Source organism: Lactuca virosa, chromosome 8 (genome assembly GCF_052849685.1).
Source record: "Lactuca virosa cultivar CGN04683 chromosome 8, Lactuca_virosa_CGN04683_v6, whole genome shotgun sequence".
NCBI lineage: Eukaryota > Viridiplantae > Streptophyta > Magnoliopsida > Asterales > Asteraceae > Lactuca > Lactuca virosa.
In genome coordinates, this window is record NC_136433.1 from 350,902,769 (window position 1) to 350,926,005 (window position 23,237).

At 32.6% G+C, this 23,237-nt stretch overlaps 1 protein-coding gene and 1 non-coding gene across 4 annotated transcripts; both read left to right on the plus strand.

The window, feature by feature from the left end:
* The first annotated feature begins 2,059 nt into the window (after positions 1-2,059).
* On the plus strand, positions 2,060-2,166 carry LOC145135275 (small nucleolar RNA R71). Its single transcript, XR_013719737.1, has one exon. It is a non-coding gene; the product is annotated as a small nucleolar RNA R71 (small nucleolar RNA).
* A 5,511-nt stretch (positions 2,167-7,677) lies between these two features.
* On the plus strand, positions 7,678-13,156 carry LOC145129397 (DNA (cytosine-5)-methyltransferase DRM2-like). 3 transcript variants are annotated; one of them, XM_079064090.1, is made up of 9 exons: positions 7,678-8,454; positions 8,567-8,621; positions 8,768-8,923; positions 9,085-9,178; positions 9,244-9,290; positions 9,519-9,626; positions 10,986-11,085; positions 11,181-12,034; positions 12,549-13,156. In XM_079064090.1, exons 2-9 carry the CDS (start codon positions 8,619-8,621, stop codon positions 12,978-12,980), a joined length of 1,794 nt encoding a protein of 597 aa, XP_078920216.1. In that variant the 5' UTR covers positions 7,678-8,454; positions 8,567-8,618; the 3' UTR covers positions 12,981-13,156. The 3 variants fall into 3 exon arrangements, with proteins under 3 accessions (XP_078920216.1, XP_078920215.1, XP_078920214.1); XM_079064089.1 differs by having other exon boundaries at positions 7,678-7,802; XM_079064088.1 differs by having other exon boundaries at positions 7,678-8,621.
* Positions 13,157-23,237: the final 10,081 nt, after the last annotated feature.

A 23,237-nucleotide genomic window follows, 5' to 3' on the forward strand; every position in this document is an offset into this window, starting at 1 on the left:
TGTGTGATTTCCGCCTCATTTCATGTTCCTTGTTTGGTTGTGGGCTTAGGGCAGATTCACCCAATCAACTGTCTGTTCGATCTCGGTTATATGCAACTCGTATGTATTAGGTAATCATAGGAGGGTAGTATCGTCGTATCAGGATTCCAGAACAACCAAGTCTTTAGATAGTCTAACTTATCAACAAAAACTAGATAACATTATAGTAAGTGCAATATTTGTACTTATGCTTTTCAATCTTGGAACAACATAGACAACCAGTTAGTTTTATAGAAAATATAGGGTTTTCTATGGTAAACATCGTTCTTTTAAGGTAATCAGTTTCGATAGAACTTTCTGAAAACAATAACACTTATTACCGAAAACAATGTTTCATAATTAAGTTAGTGAAACTAGAAACTTATCTGTAAAAGGTTTAATGCGTATTATTAAACTAGTATAACTTAAAGGACCATAAATGGTTAACTCTATAATACCCTAGTTTATACATCAGAGTTATATATAATTAATATCTGATAGGCGGTGGAATGTGTGACTTCCGCCTCATTTCCTGTTCCTTGTTTGGTTGTGGGCTTAGGGAAGATTCACACATTTAACTGTCCGTTTGATATTAGATTATATATAACTAGTATAAACTAAGTGGTTATAGAAGGAACTATTGTGGTTACCATTTTACTAAAGAAAATATATGATTTTATTAAAGAATGTTTTCATCAAATATAATAGAACTATTACAGTTAAATCTATAAGTACCTGGTGAATACATCAGGTTTTTATACAATGAGGATCTAACAAACAATTGAATGTGTGACTTCCGCCTCATTCCCTGTTCCTTGTTTGGTTGTGGGCTTAGGGCATATCCACCCAATTCATTGTCTGCTTGATCTGGATTGTATATAACTTGTATTCATTAAGTACTCACAGAAGGAATTGTAGAGTCATTTTTACTTATCATTTAATCACATCAGAAAATATAGGATTTTCTGGAGGAACATGCGAACTTTTCTAAAAGAACTTAGAGTATACTTTTTATAACTAAAATACTTATGAACTCACTAGCTTAAATGCTGATCTACTCTTTCAAAATAACTTGTATTCTCAGGAAACTAGTAGATATGTACGCACACCGGAATTCAGAAGATGGAGCATAGTAGCTTCATGACTTTGTTTTGTTATTTACTTTTGGAGTCAATCTTTTGTGAATCTAATACATTGTAAACACTTTAATATTAATGCAATGGTTGTTTTTTACTTTGATTAATATGATGCATATGTTGTGATACTGAGCATGACGTCCTCCGCCCCCGAACGTTTCCGCCGTTCTGGTTTGGGGGTGTGAAAGAATTCTTTGGAGATAATTTTTCTTGTATAAAAGTAGTTAGTTGACCTAGTTAGACTTCAATATTTTGGATCGATGCTTGGTGATTTCTTAGCAAAGCTTGCTGGTCCTTCATGATATTTTGATGTTCCCTTATAACTGCATCAGTCTCATCGTGTCTTTTCTCGAAAGCCTCCATAAATCTATGTAACATAGACTCAAGATCAACTTTCTTTCGGGAGGTGGTTGTTCTTTTTGGTATAAGCCTCGGTCAGTCTGCCTATATTTTTCTTCTTTCAGCTTCTTATATTCGTTATATGGTAACCACTCCTTCTTTGGTTTATTCCAATTTTCATCATACTTATCTCCACTTGAATAGCAAACTTGCACCTTTTTATTTCCATTTTCATCCAAGTGGAAATCTTTTGTTATGTGCGGACCATTGCACCTTTCACATCCAAATCTAATTGCATGAATTGACTGGTCCATCTTGGTCATTCTCCGGTGCATAGTATTTAGCATGCCAGTACAGGAGCCATGTCTTCAGAATTTCCTCCCCTAATTCCTTTAACTCCATCATGTCTTGGATTGTGGTACTCACGAGAATGCTTCGAGAACTCTTCAATTAACTCCTTAATTTCAGCCGGATTTTTCTTCGTAAGTGGTCGTAGAGAATCAAGGAGTTGCCTCGTCATGACATTCACCCCGTCATAAAAGATAAACACTTCTTGTTGTATGTTAAGGTCATTTTGAGGGCAGTTTCTTAGTAACCCTTTATATCGCTCCCATGCCTCATAAAGCGACTCACCCAGTTGTTGCTCAAAGTTGGTTATTGCCTTCTTGAGTTTAGATATCTTTAATGGTGGGCAGAATTGTTCTAGGAATTTCTCATGCATTTGTGCCCAAGTAGTAATTGCACCGGGTGGAAGTGCCTTCAACCAATCTTTTGCAGCTCCCCTAAAAGTCACGGGAAGCATCCTTAACAAAACTGTCTCTCTAGGAACATTCGGGACATTGAAATAGTCTGCAATGTCATTGACCTCATCTAGGTCCTTATAAGCATCCTCATGGTCCTTCCCAGAAAATGGTACGTCCTTAAGTGCTGTAAGAATGTGTCCTTTCAACTCGAATGTTGCAGCAGTGGGAATTGCGGGTTGTACTAAATCGGGACCGGTGTCCTCTCGGATTCTCTTATTGTATGCCTCCATGGACATATTAGCAATGTTTGCCATCTCGTTCTTAGGCTCGTCCTCGAAATCGCTTTCTTCAAATTCGGGTTCAGTCTCGTATTCGGTATCTTTAGGATTTTTCTCTAAGCTTTCAATCTTATTTCCGTCTTTCGAAGAATTGCTAGACTCTCCCACGTTCTTCCCCTTCTTATTTCCAAAAACTGATTTAAGGTCTTTGAAAGGCGACTTCTTTGGTGGTTGGTTTTCTTCTACGTTTTTATCCGTCTTTTTGTAAAGGGCCGACTCTGGATCTTCAAGCGGTGGTACCAAAGGTGTGTTGGATCCTCAGGTCATGAACTATTGCAAGATAAACAAAAATAAAGACGTAAAAACAAACAAAAACTACTTAAAAATGCCTACTGATTGCTTATCACGATGTGGTAAAGGGCTCTGCCTCGTGTTGTCGCAACTAAGCTAAATAGAAACGAAAAACGAAAAAGGAAAAAAAAACAAAAATGATTGATCTCACGTCGTAAGCTTAAGGCTCACGTCGTGAGTTCGGTACCGAAATAAAAAAAAAGCTAATGCAAAATTTTCACTTTTTGCAGGTTTTACCCCACAAAAAAGATCGATTAACCTAAAGCAAATAAATTAAAAAACTAAAATAGCCGTTACTCGGCAACGACGCCAAAAACTTGATGCGTGTAAATAGCTACACCTAATTTACCTACTATTCTACTAGCTATTCGACCCAGGGCAGTGTACCCTTTCGCAAATAGTATAACACAAAAGTCGGGTATCGATCTCAAGGAACGGGATTAATTATTTAACCTACTTACTATTAAATTAACCTAAAATTCTAGCAAAACTAAATTGGGTTTTATCTAATTTTGCAAGTTTAGACAAACTTAAATTCTCAGAAACTATTCAATCAATTATTAAAAACACTTCTGTTAGTTCGAATCCACTTTCCCTCAATGGTTTAGCTATTAACTATGACAATTCTCGTTGGTTACCAATTAATGTATTATTAGCAATTCAATTCCAAATTTACTAATATTGAATTAATTCATGTAGAGCTATGCATGGTCATACATAATTTATCACAGAATCAATTATTAAATATGATTGGAGCTATGTAAAAATTGAGTTAACAAACACAATTATGGTCATAATATGAGTTCTCCAGCACAGCCAAATTCAATACTTTAATTACTTATCTAAGATTGGTTCGATTTTAGCTCTAATAATCTAATGGTCACTAAATTACTAGGTAATCAAATTCATGCAGATTAATGGTCACTAAGCTACACAAAATATGAATTAAAGCAATCTAGTATCAAATTAAGCATGCTAGGTATAAACAATCTAACACAAGACATTAACCAACTAGAAAAGTCTAAATTAACACAATCAAACCATGAGTTCCAGCTTCATCTAGCTAACAGAAGCAACTAGATTTAGCTACTCATAGAAGAAATCAAACAAGTAGACTTCATAATTAAAAACATAGTAATGTACCAAATTAAAAACTAAATATGATATTCTTCTTCTTCCTTGGTGTTATTACCAAGTTTATGGCTTCTATTCCTCTGGAAAACGAGTTCTGGACTCTTAATTTTCTTCAGCCCACCTCCTAAAATCATGAGGATCAAGAATATATATTTTTCCGAATTGACTCTCCTCACGTCGTGAGAAAGGTATCTCACATCGTGAGCTCGATAGTAATCCGTATCCAGCACGAATTCTTGCTTCTGGATGTTTATCTTCTAGAATCATCATGCTCACGTCGTGAGCCTTCACACCTCACGTCGTGAGAACATTTTTTTAGCTGAAATCTTTATCTTTTAAGCTTGTAACCTCCAAAGTTCCAATCCTTGTCGCTTTCAGTCCTTATTCTTCAAGATGACTTCTTCTGGATGCAAAATGTAATTTAATCTTATAAGTACCATTTATCTATGCAAATAACCAAAATGTTAATCAAAATGTATTCAAATATTGCCTAAAATTATGTATAAATATGGCAATATCACTTATAGTAGTTGATGATAAGTTGGAAATCATCAAGCTTTAACTTTTAATGATTATGATATAATCACCTATGTGAGAGAGAAGTAGGGTCGCTTCAATGGGAATTGAACGGGCAAGTTCCTAAGAGCTCTTACAAAACCAGACAAGTGTCCATGATCATAACGGGCACATCAAATGAGAACCTAACTAGGCCAGGGAGAATCATGCGAGAAATGTATTGATCATTTACACAAATAGAGGAATAGTTCAAGGAAATCGAGTCTACTAGTCTACTAGTAAAATAAATATAGATCTTAAGGGAAGGTTCAAAGGGTAACACCTATCATATGCATGATTTAACTGCTAGATATTATATAAGCAGCTTGAAATTGTTAAAGCAATTTTCATTCATGTGGGGGATTGTTGGAAAATTAGTTTTACTGATTTCCAAAATTGGGTTTTTCCCATTTTTTAGCATGAATTTTGGACTAAAATATAATCAAAACGGATTAATTATTATATATTTGTGTTCTCCTCCGTGATATCTTTATTTCGATATATCACAAGTCCAAAACGGATAAAAAATAAATGGGAAATTACTTGTCAAAACAGGGTAGTTGGAAGAGAATAATAAACGAGTTAAGTGTGTTTTAACTCATCCCACATTGGTGGGAGAAAGAAAAGAAAATTTGTTTATAACCATAAAAACTAGCTACCTTTGTAAGACTTATAGAAACTAAGACTCTCTCTTGCGTGCACGCATGGGGATGCAAATGCGAGCCAGTTTGGCTTGGGTTCACTGAACTTGTGTGCGAGAGCACGTCCTGTGGGTACGAATGCACCACCGTTCGAACAGAAAAGTTCAAAGACCTGTTTGTAATTATTTCTTTTTCAGTTAACAGTTACAAAACAAATTAAGAGCCATTAATCATAGATTTCAGTTTTTGATTTCTTGATTAGTTGTCTTATTTAATTGTGACAGTTATGATTTTGTTTTAATTACATCAGTTACATTGTGTAGTATAAGTACAACGCTTATGCGACTGATTGAAACACACCGAATGAAACGAAATACTACTCTTCCTCTCTTACGCTTCTGCTTCATCTTCCATCTCTTGCTGCAACCACGGTATAATCCGACTAAGTGAGGGTTCGGACAATCTAGAAGAATTGCTTTCTACTGTTGTATCATGGGAAACAAACATCCATATAGGGCGAATTTGTTTTAAGGAAATCGTGTCAAATACAGACCTCAATAACAATTTATTGTTTCGTCTTTCGTGCAGATCTCGGGGCTATATTTTTCCTAACATTATTGTAGGTTGAAAACCCTATGTACTCACCAGGTTTCCCAACCTGACCCACTCAGCTTCTTTGTATCACAGGTAGAGATACAAAGATACACGTACGATGAGAGATTCAAGGAGATGTAGACTATTAGTCTAAGAAACTGTAAGGTCTGCTTATGCTTATGTTTTGTATCAATGATGACATCCCACACTTTTTATAAATTAATGAAAAACATTTCTTCGAAAATACTTTTTATGGGACAAATTTCGCATTTATAAATGAACTCTGTTTTAAATAAGCATAAATAAAAGGTTTTAAAATGGTCGTAAAAATAGGGATGTCACATAATAAATTAACAAATCATTATATCTCTCTCTCCTAAATTCATTTATAGTTATTTATAGATTTTGAAGGCAACCCAAAAAGGATTTTACTTTTATTTCATAAAGTTATATCAATTTAGTCATGATCTTGACCAATTTAGTTATGACCTTTGATATTTATTCCAACAAATAAACAACCGCGGACAACAATCTCCTTGCCCACTACCGCCGCCGACCAACTTCTTACCAGGGCCACCGACGACCTCCTTCTCATCTACATCATATAGAAACACCGCTGAAACTATCGATGAGGCATTCACTGAAACCACCGATGATTCTCCGATGATGTAGAAAATTTCACAATGCGTTTTACAGAAAACTATTGATACAACATGTGTTGCTTCCATTGCAATCGGTAAAGCTTCAAACATGCCATTCCAACAAACTAGATTCAAACCCGACACCAGACCCACCACGACATCTCCTTCCATTACTCCGCCTCCACCGTGGCTGTTTCCCAAGCTTCGACTATTTCTTGCCATACTAATCAAAACTGGAAAATTGATGTCATCTGGTTTCTTTTGGCTAAGATTGGTTTGATTTCCTTTGTGTTTTTTAATTTACGCTTAGATGCTGAGAGCCTGAGATTGGTTTTGATGTTTTAGTTACGATTTTGTGTTCGTCTTAGATGTTGAGATTGGTTTTAATTCCTTGTTTACAATTATGTCTTCTTTAATTTCTTCTCAAATAGGTTCTGAGTAGCTAAGATTGGTTGCACCCAAGGTTAGATCCGATATTGGACAAGCTTTAACGATGGTGGAGATTCTCTGGTTCCGACGAAGAAGAGGCTTTTGACACCGATTTTGCTGCTGAAGGCTCGCTAGTTCCATTTGATCATTTAGTCACCGGAGGTGAAGACAAGGGGGTGAGGGTGGGGCCATTTTAATTTTTTAAATCTTATTAATGGATATATAACAAATAAATTAAAAAAAATTGATAAGGGCAATATAGTAATTTTAGGTGTGGTATGGACTATATGCGAAACAAAACAAAACTATAAGAATGATTCGAGCTAAAATAATAAATTAGGGACCAAATGCATAAGTTACCACAAACCGACTAAGATTTACTCAATAATATAAAGAGTAAATTACACAAATGGTCCCTATGGTTCGGGGTAATTTGTATGTTTGGTCCCTAACTTATTTTTTTAACTCGAAAGATCCTTAGAGTTTGTTTTTGTTGCGTGCTTGGTCCCTGTCTTTCTTAAAAAAACTATTTTGCTCTTGAATTTTTACTTTATTTAAATAAAATGGGGTAGGTAAGATAAGTTAAAGTGAGGTGGAAGTGGGGTTGGGGTGTGTTTATTTAAATAAATTAAAAAAATCAAGAGCAAAATAGTCTTTTTAGATAAGATAGGGACCAAAAGTGCAACAAAAACAAACTGTAGGGACCTTTTGAGTTAAAAAATTAAATTAGAAACCAACGTGCAAATTACCCTAAACCATAGGTTCATACTCTACTATAAAAATAAAGTAATTACAGCTGTTTTATGGGGATTGCATACGCTATTTTCTCGGGATCCTCTGAAAAAGCAAGCAGCATCGAGTTACCTGCAGCTTTTCTAGCTTGTTGGAGAAGCTACCTCTGAAAGCGGATTTCATCACTGATTTCATTCCGATTTCATCTTTGGTAAACAGTAGAAATCAAGTTGCTAATACCTACTTTGTAATTTTTGCTCAAATATCACTCAAAACGATTTGCGTTTTCATTTGTTGTCGTTTATTCTAGGTTTATTTTTACAATGATACACACATTAGTGCGTGAAATCAAGGAGTTTTACTTCTTGGTGCATTTCATTACTCCCTTAGTTTCTGTACTTAATCCGTCGTCGTTCACCTCCCACATACGAAGAAGGAAACCCTTAAAAGCTAAGGTGTTGTTTGTTTTGGAAGTGGTTAAATGTTTTTTGTCTTTTTTCATGTTTGCAGAAGAAGACGTGCACTTTTGTAGAGACGTTTATCCACCAGAATGGAAAAGTGCTCAAAAACTACTTTTGTAGAAAAACAAACGAGGCCCTAAATGATTCTCATTATGCATGACTTACTTGTACTGTACAACTAAAATATACATGATTTGATCCGTTTCGGGATATTCGTGTGGAGTCCTGGATTTTGTTCAATATATTAACATTATTTATATTGGTTGATGGAAGATATGCAATGTAATGCTTTGTGCATTGATCACTTGTACCATATAATCGAGCAATGCTTTATGAGGACAATTTTAGGTTATTCTATCTTGAGCCCTAGATTTGATGAGGAGCTAACTATGGGATTTCCATGTAATGTTGCTTCATATTAGGAGAGGGAGTTGTGTAATCTTGTTGTTTTGTTGAAGGATATTTTATTATTTCATCGATAAAGATCTGATATGGACTCCAATCTTTTTAACAGATTATTATCTGCTGCAGCCTGCAGAGTCGTATATCCTGAATCTTTTGGACAAATGGTAAGTTGGTGCTATTAGTAATTTGCTGTTAGATGATTATATTCAAAGCCTTTCAACAGAAATTTAATAGCAAGAAATGTTCTTCATTAGCTGTTTGGTGGGCCCTATCAAACTTGGAATTTATGCAAAAATTCATCTCTATGCAGGATGACAATTCTTCTTCTGTAGGAAGTGACAACATTGATTGGAATACTGATGATGAGCTGGAGATAACTAATGAGCAGGAGATAGCTAATAATATATCATCATCTTCCTCAGTTTCTATGAGTACTAATGGAACTGTTTTATCCGAATTCGGGGAGGTAGTTTACAATTAATTACACATAAATAACAACACCGGGTCCCACATAATGCCACATGGGATGTTATGATAAAATGTGATTCCAAAATAGCCCTTTTGGGCCTAGTGTACGTAGTGGGTTATAGAAATGTTACACTAATCTCTTTTATTTGGTTGCTGCAGTCAAGTTCTTCTAGCAATTATCTTTCCAAGCTACATCGCTTTATAAAAATGGGGTTTCCTCAGGCAATGGTGGAAAAAGTCATAGCTGAAATTGGTAATAATTCATCTTTGAATTTTTTCTATGATCATATCATATATCTAGTTTTGTTTCATTTCCAGGTGATCATGATATTGATGCAATACTAGATACATTACTCTCATACACTGTAAGTTCTCCATATGTTATTTAGCCATTTGCTTACATGAAAGGAAAAGAACAAAAGAGGGCAAATTTGTAAAAAAAGTTGACTCTCTATTAACTCGTTCTTATACATCAAGCCATAAAGAAACTACAACACTTAAGAGAAACTTTGCTCATGTTTTGTATCTTATTATTTATATCAACCTTTCTTTATATCAAAGAAATGTATTGTTTCTAATTGAAAGTGTTGCAGTATCTTGATGAGACTCCCCACCAAGAACAAGAACTCAATGATTCATTTGTGAAGTCTGAAAGCATTTTTGAAAGTGACTTCTCTGATCTTGATGACAGTTGTAGTGATGTAAGTCCTGCTTTTGTCTTGTATAAATAAATTATGAAGTAAATTCATATGCATACAATTAAATTTGATTAATGTTTGTTATATAAAGCACCAAAATGGTGTTTGTTTTTCTTTCTTTCACGTATTAAATGGAAAGTATGGAAAACAACAATTATCATATTTTCAAGTTATATGAAATTTAGAAAATTGGAAAATTATTTTTTCTTAGAATTTTTCTGGAAAAAAATACTGAACAAAACATGTTTTCTAACTTTTCATTTATCCTAGAGTTTTTTTATGGAAAACTAGAAAATGTGTTTACTTTGGTTGTGGAAAACTGTTTTCAATTTTCTTGGAAAAGTTTTTAGAAAAAGTAGTGGAGTTTTCATTTTCAGTTTTCTAGTAGAAAATTTAGAAAACACGGTTGGTAAAAACTGAATGAGTTTTGATTTTCCATTTTAGAAAATTAGAAAACGTCTTTGGATATGTATTTTCTATCGGTTTTCATTTTCCAAATTTTGTTATTTCAAATAATACAATATTTAACATAAATACTATTTAGCAAATGTTGTGCACTGTTCTTAAGGGTACATTACACTACAGTTCTCTAATGCAAAAGTTATAGAAATGGTCCCTGTGTTATTAATTTTCAGAATTACAGAATTGGTCCCTGTGTCCTTGCATTTTGCATAAAATAGACAAAATTACAGAAACGGTCTTTGTGTAATAGCAGGAAATTTAAAAATTACAGAAACAGTCCCCGTGTAATAATAAAGTTACAGAAATGATCATTGTTTCCTTACATTTTGCAGGAAATAATATATTGTATTAGTTTATTCGGTCAAAAATAACTTTCTGTAAAAAAAATACACAAGGACATTTTCTGTAAATTATGGGGACAATTTTTGTAATTTATTTTCTACACAGGGGTCAAACCTGCCAACATATAAAAATCTTAGACATATGGACTGTTTTTGTAAAAAAAGAAACTTTACAGGGACCTTTTCTGTAAATTAAAAAATTACAGGGACTAAATCTGCCAAAATCTCAAACTTTTGTGGCAAAACTCCAAAAGTGGAAGACATTACTGTTCATAAGGCCATTGCTTTTTATTATATAGAGTAATTTTTTCTAGAAAATTAGAAAGTTTTCCTCAACCAAACGCACCCTTAGCTCATGTAGTTTTAGGTTAATCTTATTGGCCTTGTTTATATGGTGTTATGATTGGGTAGATTATTCAAAGTACAATGCTTTAATAAGAAGATATAGCAAGAACAATGCTATAATACACAGAAATGAATATGTTTAAATATTTATTAAATATTTTTTTTTTTCAAAAGACAATTATATTATGTCACTCGCTTCCTTCGTGTTTTACAGGAAGACACTAATGAATCTTTCGAAAAGGATGATTCGTTGGTGTGTCTAATTGATATGGGGTACTCACATGGAGAAGCTTCAGCTGCTATTACCAGATGTGGTGTGTGTACTTACTACTTACTCTTCTCAAAAATAAAATTATATGCAACACTTTTAATTCATGACCTTAAAATGAAAATTTTATCAAATTTGTAGGAAAAGATGTGCCATTATCAGAGCTAGTAGATTTCATTAGTGCTGCTCACATATCAAAACAAGCCGATGCAGAATTCGATGCATTGACATACGAAGAGGAAGTCTTAAAACAGCCAAAGGACAAGAAGAGAAAGTCTCAAAAAGGGAATTTCTTGATGAAAAAGAAAACGATTGAAAAAAAACCAAAAAGAAAAAGAAAGAATGAAGATGAAGATGATGACGTCCTTCACCTTCCTAATCCAATGATAGGATTTGGGGTCCCACACGAACCATTTCACAATATTCACAGAACGCTTCCCGATGCAGCCATTGGCCCTCCGTATTTTTACTATGAAAATGTTGCTCTTACACCAAAAGGTGTTTGGAATACAATCAAACGTTTCCTTTACGAAATTGAACCCGAATTTGTGGATTCAAAATTCTTCTGTGCAGCAGCTAGAAAACGAGGTTACATCCATAACCTTCCTTTAACCAACAGATTCCCAATTCAACCGCTTCCCCCTCGCACAATTTTCGAAGCTCTCCCTGGAACTAAAAAATGGTGGCCTTCATGGGACAAAAGAGAACAATTGAATTGCATACTTACATGTATAGGAAGTGCCCAACTTACGGATCGTATCAGATTAGCTTTAGAGAATTCGAATTCAAAAGGCGAGTGTGAGTGTGAGCCTTCTGAACAAGTGAAGAAATTCGTTATCAATCAATGCAAGAAATGGAACATGGTTTGGACAGGAAAGACGAAGGTGGCGCCACTTGAGCCTGATGAGATTGAGTTAATCATGGGGTACCCTATCTACCATACAAGAGGTGCAAACAGAGCCGAAAGATACAAAGGCCTCGGGAATGCATTTCAGGTTAACATATTTTAAAATTATAATTTGAGAAATGTAGATATTTAGCCTTCTGAAATCATTTGTCAAGAAATAGCCAAAAAGTAAAAAAAAAATACACAAAATGAAATCGTAGATGGGCCTTCACAGGCTGCAATTTTGTCATTTCAGCTTGGATCTCATCAAAAGTATAAAAAATAAATCGATCCTTGTCATTTTTAACTGAGATTGTACATGTCTCTAATGTATAAGATTGTGCATTAAACACTTGTACAATCTCACTTAAGGAGAGGAAATCTCATATGAGATTTTGGAGAGGAAATCAATAGCCGATGACACCTGCGATTTCATCGTACAAAAGTGACAAAAATTGATTTTTTTTATACTTTTGACGAAATCACAGCCCGTGAAGGCCCATCTGCGATTTCATTGGCCATTCGGGTTCTTTCTTAATTTTTTTTGGCTATCTTGTCTTTTTCTATTATAATTTTTGTAATCATCTATAAAATGATAATAATTATGAATTTGTTATAATCAGGTTGATACGGTTGCTTACCATCTGTCTGTGCTAAAGAATTTGTACCCACACGGAACAAACGTTCTTTCGCTTTTCTCCGGGATTGGTGGGGCCGAAGTTGCACTACACAGACTCGGGATTCCAATGAAGAATGTGGTTTCTGTTGAGAAATCTGTAGTTTGTCAGAATATTCTTCAGGATTGGTGGGAACAAACAAACCAAACTGGAAATTTAATTCACATTTCAGATGTTGAAGATGTGACAGTTGAGAAGTTAGGGGAGTGGATTGGGCGTTTTGGAGGGTTTGATCTTGTGATTGGAGGGAGTCCTTGTAACAATCTTGCTGGTGGAAATAGGAGGACACGTGATGGACTTGAAGGGGAACACTCTTCGCTTTTCTATGACTATTTTCGTATTCTTGATGGGGTTAAGTCTATTATGGGTACAAATTAATATCTTTGTTTTTGGATATAAACAATTCCCCACCATTGTGTTCTCATTTATTAGCGTTGAATGTAAATGGTGAAAGCTAACGAAACCTCAGGATTCACGTTACAAATGTCCTTTTCAAGGAAATCTATTGTTTAACATTTTTGGTAGAATGGAAATATTATATTTGACTTTTGTTTGTTTTGTCTGTTATATTTATCTCGGTTTTGTCTATTATGATAGAATGGAAACAATATATTTTAAAGAAAAATGGTGAATTTGAAATTGAGAAATCCAAAACCATATATAACCATCAAAGTATAGCTTACATGTTTTAATAACATACTCTTATGTAGAATGGAGTTATAAGATCATATTTAATGGGAGGTTTTATTATAACTAATTATTATTTGTTTGACCATCTCTTTGTCATCCAACACAATTGAAATGGAAAGCTTTTTTTTATTTTTTTTATTTTTTTTATGGGAAGTGATATATCCACTTCTGTATTTTATTCTTCCACTTATATAAAAAGTAGTTTCCCTTTTATACACTTTCTTTTAATCATTAAAAATATAAGAAAAACAATATTCTCTAATTACCAAATATAAATAAAGAAATAATAGGCATGTTTGTTATTTTCTTTTTCCTTTTCTGTTTTCTTAATTTATCAATTGCTTATGTGTTTTTTTTACGTATAAAAATTAATTTTCTTTTGTAATATTTATCACTTTATAAAGTCAATACTAATTTTCATCGTCACATAGATAATGAATATTTAAACCTGCTCTATCATGTAAAATATAAATAAATATTGTTCGTTTCTAACCATTTATCTTTATTTTAGTGCCAATCATTGTTATTAATCCCATATCAATTTTTATGGCACAAACTTGGTTCATAAAAAAAAATTATTAAACACATGCACTACATCATAAAAGAAACACTAAAATGAAAAATAATGTTAAAAGAAACTTGTCCAACCAAAATATTCAAATCAAAATAATGTCAAAAAAAATGACGACAAAGAAACATTCACCCTATACTAGTTGCATATCATCACTTAAAAAGTTGGATATGCATTTAAATCAAATAAGTCGTTTCTAGACACTTCATTGTTCGTTTGAAATGCAGAAGTAGAACTCAAATGATTGTGTGTTTGTGATGATTCCACAAGCTCAAATCTTGAAGGGTTTCGTGTGGTTGAACTTATTCCTTTTTTTTTTCTTTTGGAGGTCTACCCTTTGGTCGACGAATCACAGGCTCAAAGAATGTATCAGATTCAGTCAAAAGTTTAGTAATGATTGAAGTAGCAAATTCTTTCTTAGAGGCCACATTTGGTATTTTGAAGACAACTCACTAAGCAACTTATCAAATTCATTGGCGACATCATTGTGTGAATTATCTTCTAAATCCAGACGCAATGTATCAATCCTCCAATGTGGGTGAATGAGATCCAATGAAAGTGGCACTCCTTGCAAACGATTTATCTTGTGAGCACAAGGAAGACCCATGGTTGCCATAAAATGACCAATGCAATGATTCATTGTACCTGAAAAAAACCAAATAGTTAATGTAAAAGGTAATGTTTTATAACAATTTAAAGTACAGTCTTGGTAATATTACCATTTTTCATTTTTTCATATTGCATGTGTATCTCATTTAGTGCAAAATGAGATACATGATACAAAAGCTCTCTAAAAGAAGGCACATTACACTTAAGAAGAACTTGAATTCTTTCACTTGCGAGTTTCACTTTAATCTCGTTGAATTCATGTGTAACCGCAAGACAAATTTTTTCTTTAACTTCTTGAAAGCCATCGGTAGATACTTGCAGATACAACTTGAGTTTAGCATGAGCGCCTTCAACCCTTGAAGATGAACGATTACCAAAATGCAAGCAATTGTTTGTCCATGCACTAACAAACTTTTCTTTCCACGGTAACCATGTGTTTCTTATATACTCAAGTGCAACTTTTTTCGTCTGATACAACAACTCAAATTCAGCCCAATTATTCTCAAAAATAGTTGGTGTAATTGAATATGCTACATTTGTCCAACTTGACATAAAATTATTAAACTCATCACCATGTTCAAATTGCTTCTTGCAAATTGCTAACACGTTCTTTTCGATATGCCAAGTACACAAACGATTTATTGTGTTGTACCATCTTTATGTCATTCATTAATGCCAACTCTCTATCAGTCATAATAACGGGTCACAATTTTCAAGAATCTTCTGAAATGCACTTAATGCCCAAATATAACTATCTTCGTCCTCTTTCTCCAAAAAAGCAAACCCAGAATAAAATGAGGTATTAAAGCATGAAACACCAATGATGTCAAGGAGAGGCATGTGATATTTGTTTGTTTTGTATGTGCAATCCATCACAAAGATCGTTGAGAAGATTTTGGCCAATTTAATTGACAAAGGATGTGCGATGAACAAATGGGTTATATGCCCTACTGTATTATATAAAATATCATAAATAAAACCCTCTTTTTCAAGCTCTTCAAATAAGGCACTAACCATTGATCGATTTTGCAACTTTTCCTTACGGAGTTTTGCCTTTAGGTTGTATCGGAAGGTTTTCGTTTCTCTGACGCAAAGAAGAAAGAATTTGCCTTGGGGGTATGCTAGAAAGCGACATGTTTTTGACACTTTGTACGTCATCTAATGATAATCGACGGAATGATGGATGCCCAGACATATTAGTAGATGGTTCATGGTTATGAGTCAAGTGTTTTGCATTAACTACCTAAGAACCGTCAATTCCTTTTTTACCTACAATCTGGAAGGGGCATTTGATCAAACGAGATCCGGTGTTCCTCTTTCTTTTATCACCAATACACAATCTATCTTGATAGGAACCGCCCGGTCACATTGCAACTTGACATATTTGTCTTTACTTGAATCTCGAATAGATAATGCATATCCTTTAGCATAATAAAAGTTCCGTACACTCTTTAGCAATTCATCATATGATTCAAACTTGGAGTTAGCTAAATATAGTTCTTCATTTCCGATCATAGGACTTGATGAATCCATTTCAATGATGCCTAAAGCATAATATAAAACATAAATCAAGTTACTAGTTAGTGTATTGTAATGGTGCCTATAGCATAATATAAAACATAAATCAGGTTACTAGTTAGAGTATTGTAATGGTGCCGATAGCATAATATAAAACATAAATCAATGAGTTTGAATCCTTTTTCTTGGTTATGGGTTTATAGAAAATATCATGGGCTTGCAAAATTAGTAGTTAGTGCACCGAAATGGTGTCTATGACAGAATATAAAACATAAATAAAATAGGTTATTATACATTTAATCTTCTTTGGCATTAATTATACTTTTCGAAGGAAGACTTTTACTTGTTTATATAACAGTAAAACAATTATCAAAACATGAAACAAATTTGCAATATTTTATAGTAATTATGATGACATACATATTCATATAGTAATGAGATTCTTTTTGAGTAAGCCTTGAAGGTCTAGTAGCTAAGCATAACACGTGCACCAATTTTATAACCTAAACCTTAATCTTAGTAAAATCCCATTTTGAAAAATCAATGTTTTAATGCAATACTATCACCAAGTATAGATACCAATGAATGTACAGTGAAAAACTTATGAAAGCCTTACGAACTGTCGATAAAAACAAACATAATATAATATACACTTAAGAACCCTAATATAATCAAATAAAACCAATATTATAATATAATTAATACCTGTAAATTGCTTAGTTTATTACAGATTCAACCTCTTCGATACCGGCAACCGGCGACCGACGAAAACAAAGAAACAACGTTTCTTGAATGACAACTAAGGAGGACAATAAGTCATTGTTTGGAAAGAAGAATCACGTTGACATTGTTGGGATTTTTATCTCTATTTAATATATATTTTTCAAAATTTTAAATAAGGGCATATATGTCAAAAGAATTACTTTTTAAGTGGATGGATAAAAAAGAGAAGTTGATATATACCTTCCTTTTTTTATTGGTCATTTAATATATTTTGACTGATCAATTTAGCTTGGGTTTTGTATATTTCTAATATCTTCTCGCTTAATAATATTTTATATTCTTCTTTAATTATATTTAATTTTTTAAAATTAGTTTTTTACTAAAAATTATTTTATTAAATATATGATCATATTTTAATTATGAAATATTAATTTTATAATGATTATATAATATTTTTCATGTTTTATTTTTATGATTGTAACAATTCTTTTTTATATTTTAAATTAATACCTGATGTAGTTGTGCTTAAATATTAATGTCTAGTAATACTTCTTATTAAATTATTTTGTAATTTTTAAAACGGCTAACATATACACACTCGTCTCGTTAAATACTACTCATAAATTTATACATTTTGAACATATTTTAGACAACATTTTTTATATATAATTATTGTTTATTTTTTTATTTTGGGTTAGTAATTATAAAAGACATAGTATTTCTTGATTTTTTTTTCATTAAACCTAATTTTTTATTTAAAAAAGCCTCACGTTAAAAAAAAAAACTTTTGACTCTTTTAGCAGGTATACCAGTGACCTTTCGATAATTGAAAAAAAATCTAACATTTTTTCCTAGAAAAGTTGTCTTGATCTTGTTCATGCTTTTGTTTATGGCTTTCTTGTGCTTGTTCATGTTGCTGGTTTGATTCATAAACATCTATTTAGATTCGTATTTTCTTGTTCCTATTGTTGCTTATTGTTCTTGGTGTTTTGGCTTATAATTTGCATATTTTTGTTTGTGTTGCTTGTGATGTTAAATGTGATTTGATCATAATAATCTCATTATATTTCTTTGAAAATCATAATTTTTCATTCAGTAGTCATATATCAATAATAGCATGGTCAACAATTTCCTTAAGTAATGTATTATTTAATTTTCAAATCAACATATGTAAAACCTTAATTAGCAAAAGTATAATATCTACTTCTCAAATTAGCATATGCAAAACATGTTGTCTCCAATGTTGTAAACGTATAATCATTAGTTATACAGTTTTATGCAAGTTAATAAACTTAAAACCTTTTGTCTCCAAATAAAGTAACATCACATTTTTTGACCTACCAAATAAAATAACAACTTTAGGGTGATTATTAGACTGAATTTACTATCTAATTATGATCGGTTCTGATTTTATTTTGAATGAAAACACAAAAGTATGATGGCTACAATCGAGTAATACCAAACACACATAATATGTGCAACACCACAACTCTCTCATCTAAACAAAGAGATCCTTAGCATCTTATAATAAGTGTTTCATAATATGAGATGCTCATTGGAAAAAGCAGTAATGACCTTATTAGAAGCATAAAGATCTGGCACACATGACATCAATAAATTAGGATGATACAACCAACGGTGACCAGAACTTCAACTTGCTGCATAAGTTATGACAAAAATAAACAATCATTATTTAAAGTAATATACAAAAAACAAATCAAACTAAATATGTATTACAATAGAATCAAATTACAGTAAACACACTTGATGCGATTACAAACACTAATTATGTATATATTGAGGTAGTCTTTAGGATTCTACAATCGTATTCATGAAAAAGATATTGAATTTTACGAATCCGAAAAACAAGGAAGAAAATTTCATATTTTTGTGTATGATATGTAACTCAAAATATGGTATAAATGTGTTATTTATAGGCTTCATTCGAGGTTTTGACAGTTAATACCTGTCAAAACCGATCATAAATGTCAACCAATAATAATTGTTAAAACATTTTAAAAAAACTGATTAACATAATTACTAAATTAATTAAAAAACCATTCAAATTAATATACATAAAAATAAATTAATTAGTCATGATTCAAGAAGAGTCAAGGACCAAAACCATATATTTGACCAATAATTATATTTAGTCCAAGCTCAATCAATTCTAACCCAACAACACCAACCAAGCTCTAAGTTCTTGACCAACTACTTGATCTATGTGATAAGTAAGGTCGAAAAATCTTTTTAATGCAAATGAAAGCTTTTTCCTTTTCCTATATGGGACACGATCCCTTTTGTTCGTTTGCCTATATAAAGTTCCAACAATGTTGCTACATCAATCTTCGATGGGGTTACTTGTGGCGTCTCATAGCTAAGAATGGTCATAGAATATGACATGGGTAGACAAAGAGGGTCTAGAGTATTACCGAGATGTTCCTAGTAATACTCCTTAATGCGTATGTTAGAACAAAATAATTATGTATTATGGGAATGAGTTTAAAGTGTTTAATAGTATATATATATATATATATATATATATATATATATATATATATATATATATATATATATATATATATATATATATATATATATATTACTTGTTCAACTATCTTTTCTATTTCCTTGAGCCATTAATGTTGTTGGGTTCATATAGGAAATTTGTGGAAGGTGTAATGATGATGGCGGCACCTTATATAATATTATTTATATCCAAGATACTTATTTATTTTTGTATTATAGCATCCTACTTTCATTTTTTTTTCTTTGGAGCATTATTCTTGCTAGATCTTCTTATTAAAGCATTGTAGTTTGAATAATCTAACCAATCATAGCATTGTACTTTCATAACAATTGAATGAGACATTTTAGTTTGATACTCTACCCAATTATAGCAATGGAAATTGCTTTGTATTTGGATCACATTGCTGTAACTCGGTAGATTTTTATAATACAATGCTATGTGAAAAAATGATAAGTTAGAAAACTTTTCTAGTTTTCCTCAATTTTTTTTTTCTGAAAAAAATGATAAGGGTGCTTTTGATTGTGGAAAATTTTCTATTTTTTCTCAATTTTTTTTTTTCTGAAAAAATGATAAGTTAGAAAACATGTTTGGTTCAAATATTTTTTCCAAAAACTTTGTAAGGAAAAAGAATTTTGCGATTTCTGAATTGGTTATCCATTAGAGAGATTATTTAATTATATGTTAAAGTTAATGGAATTATGAGGTGACAATAATTTGAAGTGATAGTATATGTTAACCATTAAAGATTCTCTTACATAACATTTAGCAAATGTTGTGCATTGTTCTTAATGACACATCAAACTACATTTCTTTAATGCAAAAAATTACAAAAATACTCCATGTGTAATAGTAAATTACAGAAATGGTATGTGTCCATGCATTTTGCATTAAATAGACAAAATTACAGAAGTGGTCCTTATGTAATAGAATGAAATGTATAAACTACAAAAATAGTTATTATGTAATAGTAAAATTACAAAATTGGTCTCTATGCCTTTACGTTTGCTAGAAATGACTTTTTGTATAAGTTATTTCGTCGAAAATAACCTTTTGTATGTTTAAATAGTTTAAAAATAACGTTTACTCTTGAACTTTCTATTTAATTGCTTTATTAACATTAAAAATTTGGTGGGTGTCGTATAGGTATGGGTATGGGTATAGGTAGGAGTAGGGTTGGAGTGTGGGTGTGGGTGTAGGGGTGGATATGTAGGGTGGGGTGAGAGTGTGGATATTGTAATGTCCAAAAAATTCAAGGTAAAAATTTCATGTTTAAAATAACGAAAAACCAACATCCATTCATTTTAAATAAAATATAATTACAGTATGACAATGTATCCTTAAACATCAATGATAAATCAAAAGATAGTGTGAAATAAAACTCCGGGATGTGCAATGCGATCATGTTGATTTCTTCTGTAACACCTGCAGATTCGGGCTAGTCAATTAAGATTTAATAAAAGTTAAACTTTTTGATAAAAGATTATTTAGGATAAATAATCTTAACCAAAGTTATAGTATATGTGACAATGATTCCGTACATATAGAGAACGTCTAAATCTGACTTCGTGAGAGAAAGTTATGATTTTTAGAAGTTTCAGTGTAGCAGTGTACGACTCAGAAACCGATATTGAAATCGGTCGATTATTAGGAAAAACAATCTGGACGAGAGTTGAAGATCTCGTCAATACCTATCCGATGATATAAAGACAATCGAGAACGAATATAGTAGTATAAGAGAGTTATGTTTTTTATATGAACTTTAACAGTTTAAGCACGTTAAAAATATACATTTAAAAATAAATTGAGAATCAGCCGATGGAGTCTAAATAAAAGTTGTAGATCTCATCGATAGCTACACGTGAATATAAAGAACGCCGAAAACGAAGTTAATATGAAGAAGTTAAGAATTTTTGAAGTTTCCCGAGTGCACCTCGCACAAAAGAGGCGTTATGCGCACCTTCTAGAAGTCCCCCCGCTGCACCACCCAAATCAGGATACATGTCGACAAGCGAGAGGAGCAACATTTTTGAAGTGTGCAACACGCACTTCAGTTGCACGACGCACATACGACCTATAAATAGATCAACCTGCTCCATTCTTCCTCCATACAACTCTCACACATCCCTAATAATTCTCTCTCGATTTACTTCGATTATAGCCCCATTTTCCTTAGTTTTAGTCTTTGGCGAAGCACTGCGATCCGTGAAGTAGTAGTAGCTATCAAGTAGAAGCTCTGGCAGTGAAATTTCTGGACTTTGTCTAAGGAAATCATTGTAAGTTAAATTCGACTTAACTTTATCTTAGTGTAATTTATATTTATAGTCATAATCGTTATTATGAATCAGTAAATAAGATTTATCAATAATTCCAAGTCATTATACTAATTGATCTACTTACAGGGATGCTGTCTAGGATGGATTTAGTGAGGTGTTTAAAGTGAGATTTCCAAACAGTATACTCTGTATACGAAATAAACCCTACCTCTGATATGATCCTACCTGGTTGTTCCTTACTTGATAGATCTTCATGTAGAAATTGGGATTAGTGAGGAATCTAGGATATCATTAGTCACCAAGAATGTTAGACTAAGAGCTAGTAATTATTATATTAGGTCACATTAGAAGAAAAGATAAAACACCAAGGCGTGCCAAAATCGCTAGTCATTCACCTAAGTCAAGTGTGTGCATAGTTATTTTCAATCTACACATAGATACATGTGTTCTATATGATTAAATGCTATATGCGCTGTTTTTGTTGTGTTTAATATATCTGTACAATATGATACGATTGTTACTTGATCTAATCGTATATGTTATACTTAATAATATAATTAGGTAGTAAAGGGATGTGCGAAATAATAAATGAGAGGTTGTGATATGGTCGTGTGAGTTAGTGGCTGTGATAGGTTAAGTGAGAGTTGTGCAAACTCTGATTGAAACTTGGTCACAAAATCAGGCCATGTCATAGCCTCAATAGACGTTCCTCCCAGAGCATGGTTGTAGTTGTTATACGATCGAGTATGAAAACAGAAATCAGAGTTATGAATGAATTAAGAACACACAGTGTAAATATGATCTGGTTGGCTCAATTATGCTCTCGAAGAATACAGAGAAAAATAGAGTAAAGTGCGGCTAACTCTAGTATCCCTTCCCTATTTATAGGAAATACAAAAGCATACAAAAAAATACATACGGGACTAAACGTAACAGTTTTGAAACTAACAATGCCCCTATGCAAAATACACAAACTAACTTTCGACACTAAGACAGACTCAGATAGACTTCGACATCTCACAACTATATTAGACCTCAACATTCTCACCCTTTGTGATAAATGTCGAATCTAAGGCATTAGCATCTGAGCAGCTTGATGTATTACCCTTCGAATTTCAGAATACCAGTTAATCACTTTACGAATTTCAGCTTTATCACCTTCGTTGTTTTTCTTGCAGCTATTCATTCGAAGCATCAAACTAGTATATTGAGAACTTGTATACTTTTCCACGTCACAAACTTGGAAAAGATACTTAGTGTTTCTTCCTTTCTTGTTTTTCCCCATAAACACTATTCCCAGAGGCTTCAAACAGATTTCACCATCTTCATAATTTTTCAAATTCACTGTTCCTTTCAACATTGATACAGGCACAGAAACCTGTTTTTCCACTGATAAAGCTAATTCGACATCAGTCATTGCAAGACAATCAAAGTAATTGTCAATGAATAGCTTTATGTGAGCACGCCCAATTAAGAAGTCTTCTTTGTTTGTCAACTGAAGCTTCGAAACATCAATTCCCTTCAATATCTTTGCCACACTGATAAGATCATGAAAATTCATCAATGGAAAGTCTGCAACCGAGAAGACGAATGCAACATTGTTTGCTCGGACTACATGAAAACGAAAATTCTGCAAAACACTCATTTGAATAACACATCCTTAGAAATGTTGAGAACTCTTACTATCTTCACTAGAGACCAAACTTCCTCTTCTTTCTTTG

Excerpts from the sequence above, each read along its gene's own strand:
- LOC145129397 (XM_079064088.1), top strand. The coding sequence starts at position 8,544 with ATGGACTCCAATCTTTTTAACAGATTATTATCTGCTGCAGCCTGCAGA. Across the intron at positions 9,291-9,518 it reads ATACATTACTCTCATACACT|TATCTTGATGAGACTCCCCA; the intron begins GTAAGTTCTCCA and ends AAAGTGTTGCAG. Across the intron at positions 9,627-10,985 it reads TTGATGACAGTTGTAGTGAT|GAAGACACTAATGAATCTTT; the intron begins GTAAGTCCTGCT and ends CGTGTTTTACAG.